General features: G+C 44.6%; 2 protein-coding genes and 4 non-coding genes across 7 annotated transcripts; all 6 read left to right on the top strand.

Annotated features, from left to right (window-relative positions):
• The first annotated feature begins 490 nt into the window (after window positions 1-490).
• trnak-cuu (transfer RNA lysine (anticodon CUU)) lies at window positions 491-563 on the top strand. The gene has a single exon. It is a non-coding gene; the product is annotated as a tRNA-Lys (tRNA).
• A 6,022-nt stretch (window positions 564-6,585) lies between these two features.
• On the top strand, window positions 6,586-6,658 carry trnak-cuu (transfer RNA lysine (anticodon CUU)). Its single transcript has one exon. It is a non-coding gene; the product is annotated as a tRNA-Lys (tRNA).
• A 131-nt stretch (window positions 6,659-6,789) lies between these two features.
• Window positions 6,790-6,863, top strand: trnan-guu (transfer RNA asparagine (anticodon GUU)). Its single transcript has one exon. It is a non-coding gene; the product is annotated as a tRNA-Asn (tRNA).
• A 793-nt stretch (window positions 6,864-7,656) lies between these two features.
• Window positions 7,657-7,729, top strand: trnak-cuu (transfer RNA lysine (anticodon CUU)). Its single transcript has one exon. It is a non-coding gene; the product is annotated as a tRNA-Lys (tRNA).
• A 1,902-nt stretch (window positions 7,730-9,631) lies between these two features.
• LOC113100224 (vegetative cell wall protein gp1-like) lies at window positions 9,632-11,025 on the top strand. Of its 2 annotated transcripts, XM_026265013.1 has the most exons (3): window positions 9,632-9,894; window positions 10,038-10,346; window positions 10,434-11,025. In XM_026265013.1, exons 1-3 carry the CDS (start codon window positions 9,892-9,894, stop codon window positions 10,908-10,910), a joined length of 789 nt encoding a protein of 262 aa, XP_026120798.1. In that variant the 5' UTR covers window positions 9,632-9,891; the 3' UTR covers window positions 10,911-11,025. The 2 variants fall into 2 exon arrangements, with proteins under 2 accessions (XP_026120798.1, XP_026120799.1); XM_026265014.1 differs by lacking the exon at window positions 9,632-9,894 and having other exon boundaries at window positions 9,972-10,346.
• Window positions 11,026-14,083: 3,058 nt separating this feature from the next.
• LOC113100218 (uncharacterized) lies at window positions 14,084-15,086 on the top strand. The gene is made up of 2 exons (XM_026265007.1): window positions 14,084-14,409; window positions 14,520-15,086. The coding sequence occupies exons 1-2, from the start codon at window positions 14,332-14,334 to the stop codon at window positions 15,084-15,086; spliced, it is 645 nt and encodes a 214-aa protein (XP_026120792.1). The 5' UTR covers window positions 14,084-14,331.
• The last annotated feature ends 37 nt before the right edge of the window (window positions 15,087-15,123 follow it).

Genomic DNA, 15,123 nt, shown 5'->3' with positions numbered 1-15,123 from the left:
GTATTCACACAGCGAGACAGAACTCCATACCTGGAACCTTTGATGAGTTGGCTGAACTAATAGCCTTTCAGGCTGTTGAACCAGAGCTCTGCTCGTTCAATCTGTATTCCCCAGCAACAGGCATGGCTAAAACAAACATAGAAGACTCTATGCCTAGTGTGGCCAAACTCTGTCCTGGAGGGCCCTGTCAGGTAGAGTTTCAGTCCAGCCAGCTCCATCAGACGTGCCTGGAAGTTTCTGGTCTCTGTGGTGAGACCGGGTTCAGCAGCTTAAGTTGAGTTTCTTTGTGCTTGGAGCCAAGCTCGTCAGACCAAGGAACCTCCAGGATAGAGGTGGGACGCCACTGCTCTAAGCCTACCGCTAGGCTTAACCCCAACCTTACCCGCGAGATGTTTTGTCAAGCCTCTGCGAAAAGCGAGGCTCCGTTTTGCGCATAAAATGTTTGTCAGTTCTCAAAACAGAGGTCCGCCTTGGGAAGGCGACTGCCGCTGCCCGGCTAGCTCAGTCGGTAGAGCATGAGACTCTTAATCTCAGGGTCGTGGGTTCGAGCCCCACGTTGGGCGTGCCTTTTGGCTCTCTCGCCCCTCCCAATGGGTGTAATTCTCTTGAATTAAGTTTGCTGACGCAGGACTAGTGTCGCGCCCAGCGTCAAATTCTTTTGTGACTGTTACCCACAAGACCATACACTACCAGTCTCTGTGGCGCTACCTGGATCAGGATCGGCTGTCATTGTCAGACTGGAAGAGAGCCAATCGCTGAGCTCGCTCGCCATTGTGAGCTTTCAGGCACCAATCGCTGTGCCGCTCTCCAAAGTGAGCTATGAGAGCCAATCGCTGCTCTGTCAGTTTGGGTGACGACACTGGTGACGGAGACTATTCTGACGAGCGCGCACTTCAAAATTATCATCGAGCAATTTGATAGATAGTATTTCTTCTCATCGAACAATGTAAGTAATATTTTTTCTTTGTTTCTGTTTACCGTGTGCTTAATTGGTCGTTGTTGTGGGCGATATGATGACTTATATCTTAACGATGATATAACGAGTGGACCGTTAGGGATTTTGTTCAATCGTTTATTTTGCTGTATTACCGCTTACAGTTATTGGCACATAATGTAAGATTGAATGTGTATTAATGAATAATAATGCGTCAACACCAACAGCCTGAAGGTGTTTGGTCGGCCTTTTGTGCCAACTTTCAGGCCACCTGCTGAATACACTGGTATGTCATCCCTTTATAAAAATTTTTTTATTATGTTTTTCATTGTTCATTGCTGAATAAACTTTTAAAAAGAACATCATTTATCTAACATCCTTGCTGAATACCAGTATTAATTTCTTAAAAACAAAAAAAAAAGAACACAAATGTACTAACCCCAAACTTTTGAACGGTACTTTATAATGCTATAATGCATTTCTACTGCTGTTCTTTATTTAAATTTTTTTTTATTAATGAATATTCAAGAAAGTAGCACATATTATATAAAAAGCAGCACAAGTGTTTTCAACATTGATAATAAATCAGCAAATTAGACTGATTTTTGAAGGATCCTGTGACTCTGAAGACTGGAGTAATCATGCTGAAAATTCAATCACAGAAATAAATTACATTTTAAGGTATATTAAAATAGAAAAGAGCTATTTTAGGAGAGGAGAGCTGCTTGGTGTTGACTACCTGCTGAGTCAGACCGGACAGCCCCTGGTGGTGGACCCTGACTCAGAAGAGACAGAGAACATGCTGGAGGATGTGGATGAAGGCGAGGATGAAGAAGATGAGGGCTTCGGGGAAGACCATGACATTACTGTGTCAAGTCTTACCGATGACCCAAGCTTCTCTGTCTCCTCCCATTTTGTGCCCTCCTCTGAGTCTCTCTCCTCCACCCTGGCTGCTGCCTCCATCCAGCCTGCTGCCTCCTCCACCCTGGCTGCTGTCTCCATCCAGCCTGCTGCCTCCTCCACCCTGGCTGCTGCCTCCATCCAGCCTGCTGCCTCCTCCACCCTGGCTGCTGCCTCCATCCAGCCTGCTGCCTCCTCCACCCTGGCTGCTGCCTCCATCCAGCCTGCTGCCTCCTCCGCCCTGGCTGCTGCCTTCACCCAGCCTGCTGCCTCCTCCACCCTGGCTGCTGCCTTCACCCAGCCTGCTGCCTCCTCCACCCTGGCTGCTGCCTCCATCCAGCCTGCTGCCTCCTCCACCCTGGCTGCTGCCTCCATCCAGCCTGCTGCCTTCTCCGCCCTGGCTGCTGCCTTCACCCAGCCTGCTGCCTTCACCCAGCCTGCTGCCTCCTCCACCCTGGCTGCTGCCTCCTCCACACCAGGTGCATCAGCATCTCCTGATGAGTCTGTGGTATGTAAATACCTTGTTATATGTGCATTAATACTGATTTATATATGTGACTGGATTACTAATGACACCATAAGTAAACAGAGCCACAATTCCCTAATATTCAGTCACATTCTTTTGAACAGGAAATCATCTGATTTTACTGAATCAACGTATTTATATTTTGCTGAAAAAAATAAAGGAGCAGTGAATATTAGTTTTGAATTACAAATATCAAAATGATTCTTATAAAATCTGAGAACAGATTGTTTTGTAAGACATACACATAAAACTTAACTTGCAGTTTATGCTTCTCAACAAAAAGAAATATGTATTTGTTGTTTTTTTCCTCACTTAACCGTCCTCGTAATGTTGCACATTTTGATTTTTGATTTTGTTTTGCTTGTATTTTTTCAGGCTTTGGATAGTGTTGGTCTGCCAGGCATGGACAGAGTCGACAGCCTAGCAGAGTATCTGGTGGAGCTTAGGGACCAGCCCTCTCTCGTCCTCACCAACCAGCAGGTATGGAACATTCAAGTTTCTCTACTTTCCCTCCTTGACCTGTTATATGTTAACACTTGCACATGTTTTGTTTTCTCATATGCCATGTATTATCTGTTCTCTCTATGTAGGTGAGCAATATAGTTGCTCTTTGGCAGAACCTGCTTGATTTTGATAAGCAAAGGGTGGTGTTTGCTGCCAGACACCAGAGCAGGCTGGACACAGGGAGGTTCAGGTCCCCCAAAAAGAGGCAGGAGTTCACTCCAGGGGTGGAAAGTGTGAAGAGGCACGCACTCACCACCACAGCACCACTTGCCCAGTGGCCAGATTGTTGTCGCTTGATAGAGACCATTTTTGTTAAGCTCTGTGCCATCCATAAAAGCCCAAAAAAGAAGGGGACAAGCACAGTGTCCAGGTGGGTCCTCATCTTGGAGGACTACAAGAAAATCAGGCAGCGCATTCTGGCCAATGCTGCTGTTATGCAGCAGACCACCCTGCAGCTGGTGGATGTAAGCCACACAACACTGGTTCAGTGGCACAATAAAAGAGTGAAAAGGCAAGACAGTGCAGTATTAATGCAAGGGCTGCAACTGCCTAGCCGCTTGTCTGTGGCGGCTGACCCTCTGCTACCTGCCAATGTGCGTCCCCCGTCTGCACCCCCCCAAACAGGCCCAGCTCACCAATACCACCTGCCCAGTAGCACCGTGGGCCAGGCACAAACAAAGAGGAAGAGGAAAGTACTTCCAGCCCCAGCGGTTTTGTCACCGCCAGCTGAGAGACCTCAAACCCAGCGGCAACTCTTTCCTGCTCCACCTCCAGGTGCTCAACTGGTGTGGCTGACGCCAATGGCCTCTCAGGGACTTACAGGGCCATTCCTAGTTGCTGCTCCACAGGCGCCTATGACCATCCTCTCTTCTGCCCCTCCTGCTGCCCCAGTACGGAAGCTGACACGCAAAGTACAGCACAACACGTGCAAAAAATGCGGGCAGTTCAGGACAGCGGAGACTGGGCATAGCCAATACAAAGGCATTATTTACTGCCCCTCTGTAGAGACTGTGCCAAAGGAGCAGTGGTTGGAGGATATAAAAAAAACTAAATGAAAAAAAAAAGAGAAACTGATCTTTGATTTTAAGATTTATATATGTATATAGTTATTTTCCCATATTTTGTTGTTGTTGTTGTGGTTGTTTTTTACAAAGCCATTGACGTGTGAAAAGTTTTATTACGTTTTATTTATGTATATAGTTTTTTTGTGCTTTTGCACTTTCAAAGAATGCACAAGAGTAGTCATTAATATTTTTAAGATTTATATATGTATATAGTTCTTTTCCCATTATTTTGTTTGTTTTTCTTTGCACAAAGCCATTGACATGTGGAAAGTTTTATTACGTTTTATTTATGCGTGTAGTTTTTTTGTGCTTTTGCATTTTGCACTTTCAAAGAATGCACAAGAGTAGTCATTAATTTTTTAAGATTTATATATGTATATAGTTCTTTTCCCATTTTTTTGTTTGTTTTTCTTTGCACAAAGCCATTGACATGTGGAAAGTTTTATTACGTTTTATTTATGCGTGTAGTTTTTTTTGTGCTTTTGCATTTTGCACTTTCAAAGAATGCACAAGAGTAGTCATTAATATTTTTAAAATTTATATATGTATATAGTTCTTTTCACATTTTTTGTTTGTTTTTCTTTGCACAAAGCAATTGACGTGGAAAGTTTTATTATGTTTTATTTATGTGTGTAGTTTTTTGTTGTTGTTGTTGTGCTTTTGCACTTTCAAAGAATGCACAAGAGTAGTCATTAATATTTTAAAGATTTATATATGTATATAGTTCCTTTCCCAAAAGGTTTTTTATTATTTATTTTTTTTGCACAAGAGACATAGGAACTTGAGCTTTAGTTATTTAATGTAAAAGAGCCATTGACATTTAAAAAGTTTTATAACATTTTATTTATGTGTATAGGTTTTTTGTGCTTTTGCATTTTTTAAAGAATTCACAAGAGTCATTCATATTTTAAAGATTTAATCATGTGTATTGTTTGTATTTGTGTTCTCTGTTATTTTGCACTCACAGCCTAAACAAGAGCCATGTACATTTTAAAGCTTTATATTTGTTTAATGGTCTGTGCTTTCCGTTCTTTTGCACTTGCAATGAATGCACAAGTCTTAAATATTATTTTATTTGTATTTTTATTGTATTTATCTGTTTTCTGTTCTTTTGCATATGCAACATAATAACTTGAAGAAAAAAAATGTGAGTGATTCAAGGAATTACAATAATTGGCTATGACTTGAAATTGAAAAATAAAAGTTTTGTCATGAATAACACATTTTTTGTATGTTTTACTTTTATACAGTATCATTCAAAGGTCATAGGCACTTTGAAAATGTTGAGAAATTTGAGGATTCTTTCAGAAATAAATTTACTTTTTTTTACATTTTTAGAAAATTATTGGAGCAGAAATATATTCAAACTAAATGTGCCAAAGCTCAGAAAAGTGAATATAATATCAACAGTCAGTGATATAGAATTAATAAAATGCTCATTTGTCATTTCATAACTAATTTCATTAATGTGGACATGATTTGTGTGACTTTTACTGATGAAAAATGGCGATTTACAGCATTAAGTTACAACTTCGATTTCTGGCAACAGTGGGATTCGAACCGGCGACCTGGTGATCAACCTTTCTCCCATTGAAATGTATAGGAAAATAGGGGAAAAAATGTTTTAAAAATAATTGATTGCAAGCATACACTTCCTAAAACATCACTTTTGATGGTAGAGGCATAAAATTCCCTTTCCTTCCCTTTTTCCTCATTTTTTTCCTCTTTATCCCTCATTTTTTCCCCTTTTTCTCCTTCCATTTCTTCCCCCCCCTTAACAGACTATTGTTCCCCAGCTTGGCGCAATAGGCTAGCGCGTTCGGCTGTTAACCGAAAGGATGGTGGTTAGAGCCCACCCAGGGACGAAGCAAGCTTTTCGCAGCAATGTCGGCAAGCACAGACTTTAGCACGCTTGTCCGCTGACGCAGCGTCTGTAGCCCCTTTTCAGAGTCAACAGCTTTTGCGAGTCATCTTGTGTCAAAATAAGACAAAGGGTGCTGAGTGATTGTTTGTGTCAGCTCAAGTTTGCTGTGGAGAGTTCGTGTTTTGTTTTCCTTGTGGTGGAGGCCTGTGTGGTCCAGGGAGGTCCTGCTCAAAATTCCCTCTAGGACCGCCACAAAATGCCACCAAATTGCTTCTCCAATCATATGCTGTCGGAGTTTGCAAACTGTATTCACACAGCGAGACAGAACTCCATACCTGGAACCTTTTATGAGTTGGCTGAACTAATAGCCTTTCAGGCTGTTGAACCAGAGCTCTGCTCGTTCAATCTGTATTCCCAGCAACAGGCATGGCTAAAACAAACATAGAAGACTCTATGGCTAGTGTGGCCAAACTCTGTCCTGGTGGGCCCTGTCAGGTAGAGTTTCACTCCAGCCAGCTCCATCAGACGTGCCTGGAAGCTTCCGGTCTCTGTGGTGAGACCGGGTTCAGCAGCTTAAGTTGAGTTTCTTTGTGCTTGGAGCCAAGCTCGTCAGACCAAGCAACCTCCAGAATCGAGGTGGGACGCCCCTGCTCTAAGCCTACCGCTAGGCTTAACCCCAACCTTACCCGCGAGATGTTTTGTCAAGCCTCTGCGAAAAGCGAGGCTCTGTTTGCTCATAAAATGTTTGGCAGTTCTCAAAACAGACGTCAGCCTTGGGAATGTGACTGCCGCTGCCCGGCTAGCTCAGTCGGTAGAGCATGAGACTCTTAATCTCAGGGTCGTGGGTTCGAGCCCCACGTTGGGCGTGCCTTTTGGCTCTCTCTCGCCCCTCCCAATGGGTGTAATTCTCTTGAATTAAGTTTGCTGACGCAGGACTAGTGTCGCGCCCAGCATCAAATTCTTTTGTGACTGTTACCCACAAGAGCTTACACTACCAGTCTCTGTGGCGCAATAGGCTAGCGCGTTCGGCTGTTAACCGAAAGGATGGTGGTTCGAGCCCACCCAGGGACGAAGCAAGCTTTTCGCAGCATTGTCGGCAAGCACGGACTTTAGCACGCTTGTCCGCTGACGCAGCGTCTGTAGCCCCTTTTCAGAGTCAACAGCTTTTGCGAGTCATCTTGTGTCAAAATAAGACAAAGGGTGCTGAGTGATTGTTTGTGTCAGCTCAAGTTTGCTGTGGAGAGTTCGTGTTTTGTTTTCCTTGTGGTGGAGGCCTGTGTGGTCCAGGGAGGTCCTGCTCAAAATTCCCTCTAGGACCGCCACAAAATGCCACCAAATTGCTTCTCCAATCATATGCTGTCGGAGTTTGCAAACTGTATTCACACAGCGAGACAGAACTCCATACCTGGAACCTTTTATGAGTTGGCTGAACTAATAGCCTTTCAGGCTGTTGAACCAGAGCTCTGCTCGTTCAATCTGTATTCCCCAGCAACAGGCATGGCTAAAACAAACATAGAAGACTCTATGGCTAGTGTGGCCAAACTCTGTCCTGGAGGGCCCTGTCAGGTAGAGTTTCACTCCAGCCAGCTCCATCAGACGTGCCTGGAAGCTTCCGGTCTCTGTGGTGAGACCGGGTTCAGCAGCTTAAGTTGAGTTTCTTTGTGCTTGGAGCCAAGCTCGTCAGACCAAGCAACCTCCAGAATCGAGGTGGGACGCCCCTGCTCTAAGCCTACCGCTAGGCTTAACCCCAACCTTACCCGCGAGATGTTTTGTCAAGCCTCTGCGAAAAGCGAGGCTCTGTTTGCTCATAAAATGTTTGGCAGTTCTCAAAACAGACGTCAGCCTTGGGAAAGTGACTGCCGCTGCCCGGCTAGCTCAGTCGGTAGAGCATGAGACTCTTAATCTCAGGGTCGTGGGTTCGAGTCCCACGTTGGGCGTGCCTTTTGGCTCTCTCTCGCCCCTCCCAATGGGTGTAATTCTCTTGAATTAAGTTTGCTGACGCAGGACTAGTGTCGCGCCCAGCGTCAAATTCTTTTGTGACTGTTACCCACAAGACCTTACACTACCAGTCTCTGTGGCGCTACCTGGATCAGGATCGGCTGTCATTGTCAGACTGGAAGAGAGCCAATCGCTGAGCTCGCTCGCCATTGTGAGCTTTCAGGCACCAATCGCTGTGCCACTCTCCATAGTGAGCTATGAGAGCCAATCGCTGCTCTGTCAGTTTGGGTGACGACACTGGTGACGGAGTCTATTCGGACGAGCGCGCACTTCAAAATTATCATCGAGCAATTTGATAGATAGTATTTCTTCTCATCGAACAATGTAAGTAATATTTTTTCTTTGTTTCCGTTTACCGTGTGCTTAATTGGTCGTTGTTGTGGGCGATATGATGACTTATATCTTAACGATGATATAACGAGTGGACCGTTAGGGATTTTGTTCAATCGTTTATTTCGCTGTATGCATTATTACCGCTTACAGTTATTGGCACATAATGTAAGATTGAATGTGTTTTAATGAATATAAATAAAGAACGGAATTTGCTTGCTTGATGTCAAATTAAGTTATAAAGCGCAGTATGCAGAGAATAAGAAAGGAGCGGCGGCGCGCGCGCATGCGCGCGCACGCACGCTCCGCTTTTGTTCGCGAATTCTGTTTTTCTGTGACGGTTTATTGCACTTGAATGGTCAAAAAGACACACCATTACGTCAAAATACCCAACTGTGTTTACGTGTTGAATAAATGAATATAATAAATAGACTTAAATAAATCTTTTGTTTGAAAACCGGATGTGTATCAGTAAATTGGGTCCGTGCATTCAGTGCGGCAGCCTAATTTAGTCCCTGTCTGTCATTCATTTAAAACAAAGAAGAATAAAAATAAAAACGCTTACTGCTTTAAAAAGGAACAGTTCATATCTGAGAGAGTGAAGACTATGCAGTGTTTTAATTTGACATTTTATGCAATTTCTCTAGTATTTCTTATTGTTCTATTATTATTACTAATGTATTTGTCCTCTTGTTTGTAATTGTCTTCTTTTTCTATTTAAATAAAAATCAAATAACAAAAATAACTATATTAAGATATGTAGCTGTTGTGAAATAATTGCTTAAATTTTCCTAGTATTTGAGTGTCTCTTTTTTTTACAATCACTGATGCTAACCTAACATTACATACATTTATTTATTTATTTTAAATAAACATTATGAATGAAATCCATGTTTTTACATTGTGTGTGTAGATGGAAACTAAGTATTTCTTATTACATTGTTGTATTATTATTATTACTGCTGTATTTGTTACTAATGTATTTGTCCTATTATTTGTAATTTACTTCTTTGTTCTCATTTAAATTATAATCAAATAACAAAAATAACTATATTGACATATGTAGCTGTTGTGAAATAATTTCTCAAATCCTGAAGTTAGATTTAGGACTTATTGCACACCCTTATTTTTTCCAAGTATTCGAGCCTCTCTTTTTAACAATCACTTATGCCAACCTAACATTTAAATAGGAATTATGAATGAAACCATTTTGTGTGTAGATGAGCACTAAGCCAAAAAGCCACAAGGCCATGGGAGACAGCGAGTGGATGGCCAGGTTGAGGACTTTTGCCCGCTGTGGGGTTTGGCCTTCTGGAGAAGGCAACAGACCAGCCCCAAGGCAACGCAAGTGGTATGACCTCTACCAGAAGGTAAAGCAAAGTTATCATTCATTCATTATATAGTATGTAGTATGCAGATCACCTGACAATAGTTCAGACAAGTTAGTAAAGTAAACAATGATTATTATCTTTTCAGATTGAGAAATGCCCCATGCAGGCCCATGGGCAGACCACCCTCTTTGGAGGCTCCATGGCCTGCAATTGTGGATTCCACATTAATAAGGTAATGACATTTGATGTATCATCACATATCCATTAAAATGTTGTTATGCCATTTCACTATATTTTATGCCCTTTGGTGGTTGTATTAGCAGTCTGCCACTGCCACTGCCACTCACTCTTCTGCTCCACCTCCTGCTGCTTCTGATACGGCTCCTGAAGCGGCTGCTTCTGCCCAACCCTCATTCCTGAGGCCTCCTCTAAATTTGACTATGGTGAATATTTTCTCTTTAATCAATTAATGTCTAACTAGAATCGTTGTGTATTTGTTTGATAGGATAGATTTATGTATATGTTTGGGCTAGAAAAAATTATGTAATGAACATGATATCAATTAACTTTGTTTTTTCTTTTTAAGTTCAATAAGTCACGCTTTGGTGGGTCAAAGTCGACAATGCTTAAACCCAACTTAGTGGATCGGAGGACCCCCAGCCCCTCTCCTACACCCTCTGCATCCTCATCTTCTCTTCCCAGCCCCTCTCCTCCTTCATCAGTGAGGACTGCCTCCACCCCTCTATCCTCTGTGAGGAGCTCCACCCCTTCTCTGTCTTCTGTGAAGACCACCAGTCCCTCTCCTCCGTCCTCTGAAGGAACAGCTAGGCCTTCTCCTCCCAGCACCTCTCCCGCTCCATCCTTTGTGATGACCCCCAGCCCATCTCCATCCTCTGTGAGTGTAGCGGCTTCTATTTATAGAACAGGCTATGATATAAAGTAGTGCAACATTTAATGGAATAACAACTTGTCTTCCATACAGGAGGAGCCTGGAGGAGTCCAGCCAGCCAGTGGGGCCCCAGCTTCTTTCTGGCTGCCAGGTGAATGGCCCAAGACCATCCCTGTGCAGGACCAGAGGTGGATTGCCAGCACTATTTTCCACGCTGGCAAGCTGCGGCCAGATTTGAAGCTGTGGTACGAGCCGCCTGTCCCAGCTCTCATTTATCACCAGACACCTACACCTGACCGGTTCTTCACCCATCGGTTGATGGTGTGGATGCCCTACCACCTGTGGAAGGTGAATGTTTTCTGTCCAGCTTGTGGCAAGAACCTGACAGGCTATGGTGTCCATAAAAGAGCACGGAAGGTTCTGGACATCGATAGGTACTATGTCATGGTGACAGAGACACTCAGGTGCACTGTGTGTTCTCTGAACTATCTGTCCACTAGCCAGACTGTCCGGGACCAGCTTGACCTGCCGCACCAGAAAATGTTCCGGCTGATCCTGACCCGCAAGTGAGTAGAGTAGTCTAAAGATGGTTATTGTGAGGACTAAAGAACATTTAACTGATCACAGCAACAATGTGCGATTTCAGGTATGCCTGTGACATCCGTGTCATTAGGCTGCTTCGGGTCCGGACACTGGGCAACAGCCCAGCTCGTTTGGTGCGGCAGTTGAAAGAGAACCATGGGGAGGAATGGTTAAATCGGTTGGCACACTATCTTGGGGAGTGTGCTGACTTTGTCGATCGACCCAGCCTTTCTCCGGTGGTCTGCCAGGAGCCTCCAGAGCCAATTGAGATCCCCACCAGTCGTTGGCTGCTCTCAGTGTACGGCAGGGATATCCTCTCCAGAATTGGACACATAAAGGCCAGCATCACATCCATCTATGGCAAAATCTTAAAGATGGATTCCACAAAAAAGGTAAAAAAAAATATTTAACTGTTCTGTAATGTTCATAAATACCGTCTGATAGACATTAATATTATTGTTATTGCTAACGTTACACCACAAATGTCTTATTACATTTGTAAATTCCAGATCACAAAGAAGCTGGCTGGCCATGGACGGGGGACAGCACTCTGGTTAACCTCCATTGGAAATGAGGTTGGCCAGATAGTGACCAGTGTGCTGTCAGTGCAAGAAGGGCCGGGACTGGACAGGATGGTGACCGGTGTAATGGAGCGGTACCGCCAGGCTGCCATTCCACCACCGGTGCTGCTTTATGTGGACTGTGGCTGCTGTATGAGTGAGGGAGCAACAAGCAAGCTGCAGACCAGGTTCGGCAAGTGGCCAGACCTTCAGATACGTCTGGACATCTGGCACTTCATGAGGAGGATGGCCGTGGGCTGCACCACCGATGCCCATCCCCTCTACCCCACCTTCATGGGATGCCTGTCTGCCTGCATCTTTGAGTGGGATGCTGAAGACCTCAGCCTGTTGCGGCAGGCAAAGAAAAAACAGCTGATGCAGGAGGGTGTGCCAGCTCTGACTGACAACCTGGTGGACAGGAGCATCAGTAAAAAGGAGCTAAGTCTTTACTGCCGCAGGAGGACACGAGGTGAGGAGGCCACCATCCAACTCATTGAGAGACTGCTGCAGGAGCTGGGTGGTGCAAATGGGAGGGACCTTATGGGTGTCCCACTGCTGGAAGAGGTGCGCATGGAGCACATCTGGCGTGTGCAGAAACGCCATGTCAAGTGCATCCAGGATGTGCCGGGTGTGCCTCTATACACTGAGGTAGGCACCACCACAAAGGCAGGGGTCACCCTGACTAGATATCGGTGTGCCAGAGGGTCCACATCCCTGGAGTCTTTTCACTGCCACCTAAACAGGTTCATTCCAGGTTGGTGTCTCACATGTATGATGCTTGAAATAATTTCAATTTCTGTTATTCATATCGCGAGGCTTGTAATTTTTATTGGTGTATTTTTTTCTCCTTCTAGGAACCAGTGCAAATGCACTGAATTTCCAGCTTTACCTGCTAGAAGGCTTGAATAGGTGGAATCAGGATCGGGCGGCTGCATCAGTGACCAGCAAACCAGCATCCCTTCTCACCTACTCAGGGGATATGGCCCACTGCGTCAACACCAACAGCCTGAAGGTGTTTGGTCGGCCTTTTGTGCCAACTTTCAGGCCACCTGCTGAATACACTGGTATGTCATCCCTTTATATATATTTTTTTATTATGTTTTTCATTGTTCATTGCTGAATAAACTTTTAAAAAGAACATCATTTATCTAACATCCTTGCTGAATACCAGTATTAATTTCTTAAAAACAAAAAAAAAAAGAACACAAATGTACTCACCCCAAACTTTTGAACGGTACTTTATAATGCTATAATGCATTTCTACTGCTGTTCTTTATTTAACTTTTTTTTAATTAATGAATATTCAAGAAAGTAGCACATATTATATAAAAAGCAGCACAAGTGTTTTCAACATTGATAATAAATCAGCAAATTAGACTGATTTTTGAAGGATCCTGTGACTCTGAAGACTGGAGTAATCATGCTGAAAATTCAATCACAGAAATAAATTACATTTTAAGGTATATTAAAATAGAAAAGAGCTATTTTAAGCCGTAGTACCATTTCACAGTATAACTGTTGTTTACTGTATTTCTTTATTTAATCGAATAAATGCAGGATTGATGAGCATAAGAGTCTTCTTTCAAAAACATGAAAAACAGTAATGTGTAATTTTTGACAAGTCCTGTATGTTTGTGTGTCCTTATATTTTTTTCAATAGGAGAGCTGCTTGGTGTTGACTACCTGCTGAGTCAGACCGGACAGCCCCTGGTGGTGGACCCTGACTCAGAAGAGACAGAGAACATGCTGGAGGATGTGGATGAAGGCGAGGATGAAGAAGATGAGGGCTTCGGGGAAGACCATGACATTACTGTGTCAAGTCTTACCGATGACCCAAGCTTCTCTGTCTCCTCCCATTTTGTGCCCTCCTCTGAGTCTCTCTCCTCCACCCTGCCTGCTGCCTCCTCCACCCTGGCTGCTGCCTCCACCCAGCCTGCTGCCTCCTCCACCCTGGCTGCTGCCTCCACCCAGCCTGCTGCCTCCTCCACCCTGGCTGCTGCCTCCACCCAGCCTGCTGCCTCCTCCACCCTGGCTGCTGCCTCCATCCAGCCTGCTGCCTCCTCCAGCCTGGCTGCTGCCTTCACCCAGCCTGCTGCCTCCTCCATCCAGCCTGCTGCCTCCTCCATCCAGCCTGCTGCTTCCTCCAGCCTGGCTGCTGCCTTCACCCAGCCTGCTGCCTCCTCCACCCTGGCTGCTGCCTTCACCCAGCCTGCTGCCTCCTCCACCCTGGCTGCTGCCTCCATCCAGCCTGCTGCCTCCTTCACCCAGCCTGCTGCCTCCTTCACCCAGCCTGCTGCCTCCTTCACCCAGCCTGCTGCCTCCTCCACCCTGGCTGCTGTCTCCACTCAGCCTGCTGCCTCCTCCACCCTGGCTGCTGCCTCCTCCACACCAGGTGCATCAGCATCTCCTGATGAGTCTGTGGTATGTAAATACCTTGTTATATGTGCATTAATACTGATTTATATATGTGACTGGATTGCTAATGACACCATAAGTAAACAGAGCCACAATTCCCTAATATTCAGTTACATTCTTTGAACAGGAAATCATCTGATTTTACTGAATCAACGTATTTATATTTTGCTGAAAAAAATAAAGGAGCAGTGAATATTAGTTTTGTATTACAAATATCAAAATGATTCTTATAAAATCTGAGAACAGATTGTTTTGTAAGACATACACATAAAACTTAACTTGCAGTTTATGCTTCTCAACAAAAAGAAATATGTATATATGTATTTGTTATTTTTTTCCCCACTTAACCGTCCTCGTAATGTTGCACATTTTGATTTTTGATTTTGTTTTGCTTGTATTTTTTTCAGGCTTTGGATAGTGTTGGTCTGCCAGGCATGGACAGAGTCGACAGCCTAGCAGAGTATCTGGTGGAGCTTAGGGACCAGCCCTCTCTCGTCCTCACCAACCAGCAGGTATGGAACATTCAAGTTTCTCTACTTTCCCTCCTTGACCTGTTATATGTTAACACTTGCACATGTTTTGTTTTCTCATATGCCATGTATTATCTGTTCTCTCTACGTAGGTGAGCAATATAGTTGCTCTTTGGCAGAACCTGCTTGATTTTGATAAGCAAAGGGTGGTGTTTGCTGCCAGACACCAGAGCAGGCTGGACACAGGGAGGTTCAGGTCCCCCAAAAAGAGGCAGGAGTTCACTCCAGGGGTGGAAAGTGTGAAGAGGCACGCACTCACCACCACAGCACCACTTGCCCAGTGGCCAGATTGTTGTCGCCTGATAGAGACCATTTTTGTTAAGCTCTGTGCCATCCATAAAAGCCCAAAAAAGAAGGGGACAAGCACAGTGTCCAGGTGGGTCCTCATCTTGGAGGACTACAAGAAAATCAGGCAGCGCATTCTGGCCAATGCTGCTGTTATGCAGCAGACCACCCTGCAGCTGGTGGATGTAAGCCACACAACACTGGTTCAGTGGCACAATAAAAGAGTGAAAAGGCAGGACAGTGCAGTATTAATGCAAGGGCTGCAACTGCCTAGCCGCTTGTCTGTGGCGGCTGACCTCTGCTACCTGCCAATGTGCGTCCCCCGTCTGCACCCCCCCAACCAGGCCCAGCTCACCAATACCACCTGCCAGTAGCACCGTGGGCCAGGCACAAACAAAGAGGAAGAGGAAA

Source organism: Carassius auratus, unplaced genomic scaffold, assembly GCF_003368295.1.
Source record: "Carassius auratus strain Wakin unplaced genomic scaffold, ASM336829v1 scaf_tig00217198, whole genome shotgun sequence".
In the NCBI taxonomy this organism is placed as follows: domain Eukaryota; kingdom Metazoa; phylum Chordata; class Actinopteri; order Cypriniformes; family Cyprinidae; genus Carassius; species Carassius auratus.
The sequence above is the reverse complement of the archived record's forward strand: the minus strand, read 5'-3'. Positions and strand labels throughout refer to the sequence as shown.

What these genes read in the sequence shown, in the direction of transcription:
- LOC113100224 (XM_026265013.1), top strand. An exon ending in CCAGCCCATCTCCATCCTCT is followed by an intron (nt 10,347 to 10,433) that starts GTGAGTGTAGCG and finishes TCTTCCATACAG; the next exon opens with GAGGAGCCTGGAGGAGTCCA.
- LOC113100218 (XM_026265007.1), top strand. Translation starts at nt 14,332, where the DNA reads ATGGACAGAGTCGACAGCCTAGCAGAGTATCTGGTGGAGCTTAGGGAC. An exon ending in TCGTCCTCACCAACCAGCAG is followed by an intron (nt 14,410 to 14,519) that starts GTATGGAACATT and finishes CTCTCTACGTAG; the next exon opens with GTGAGCAATATAGTTGCTCT.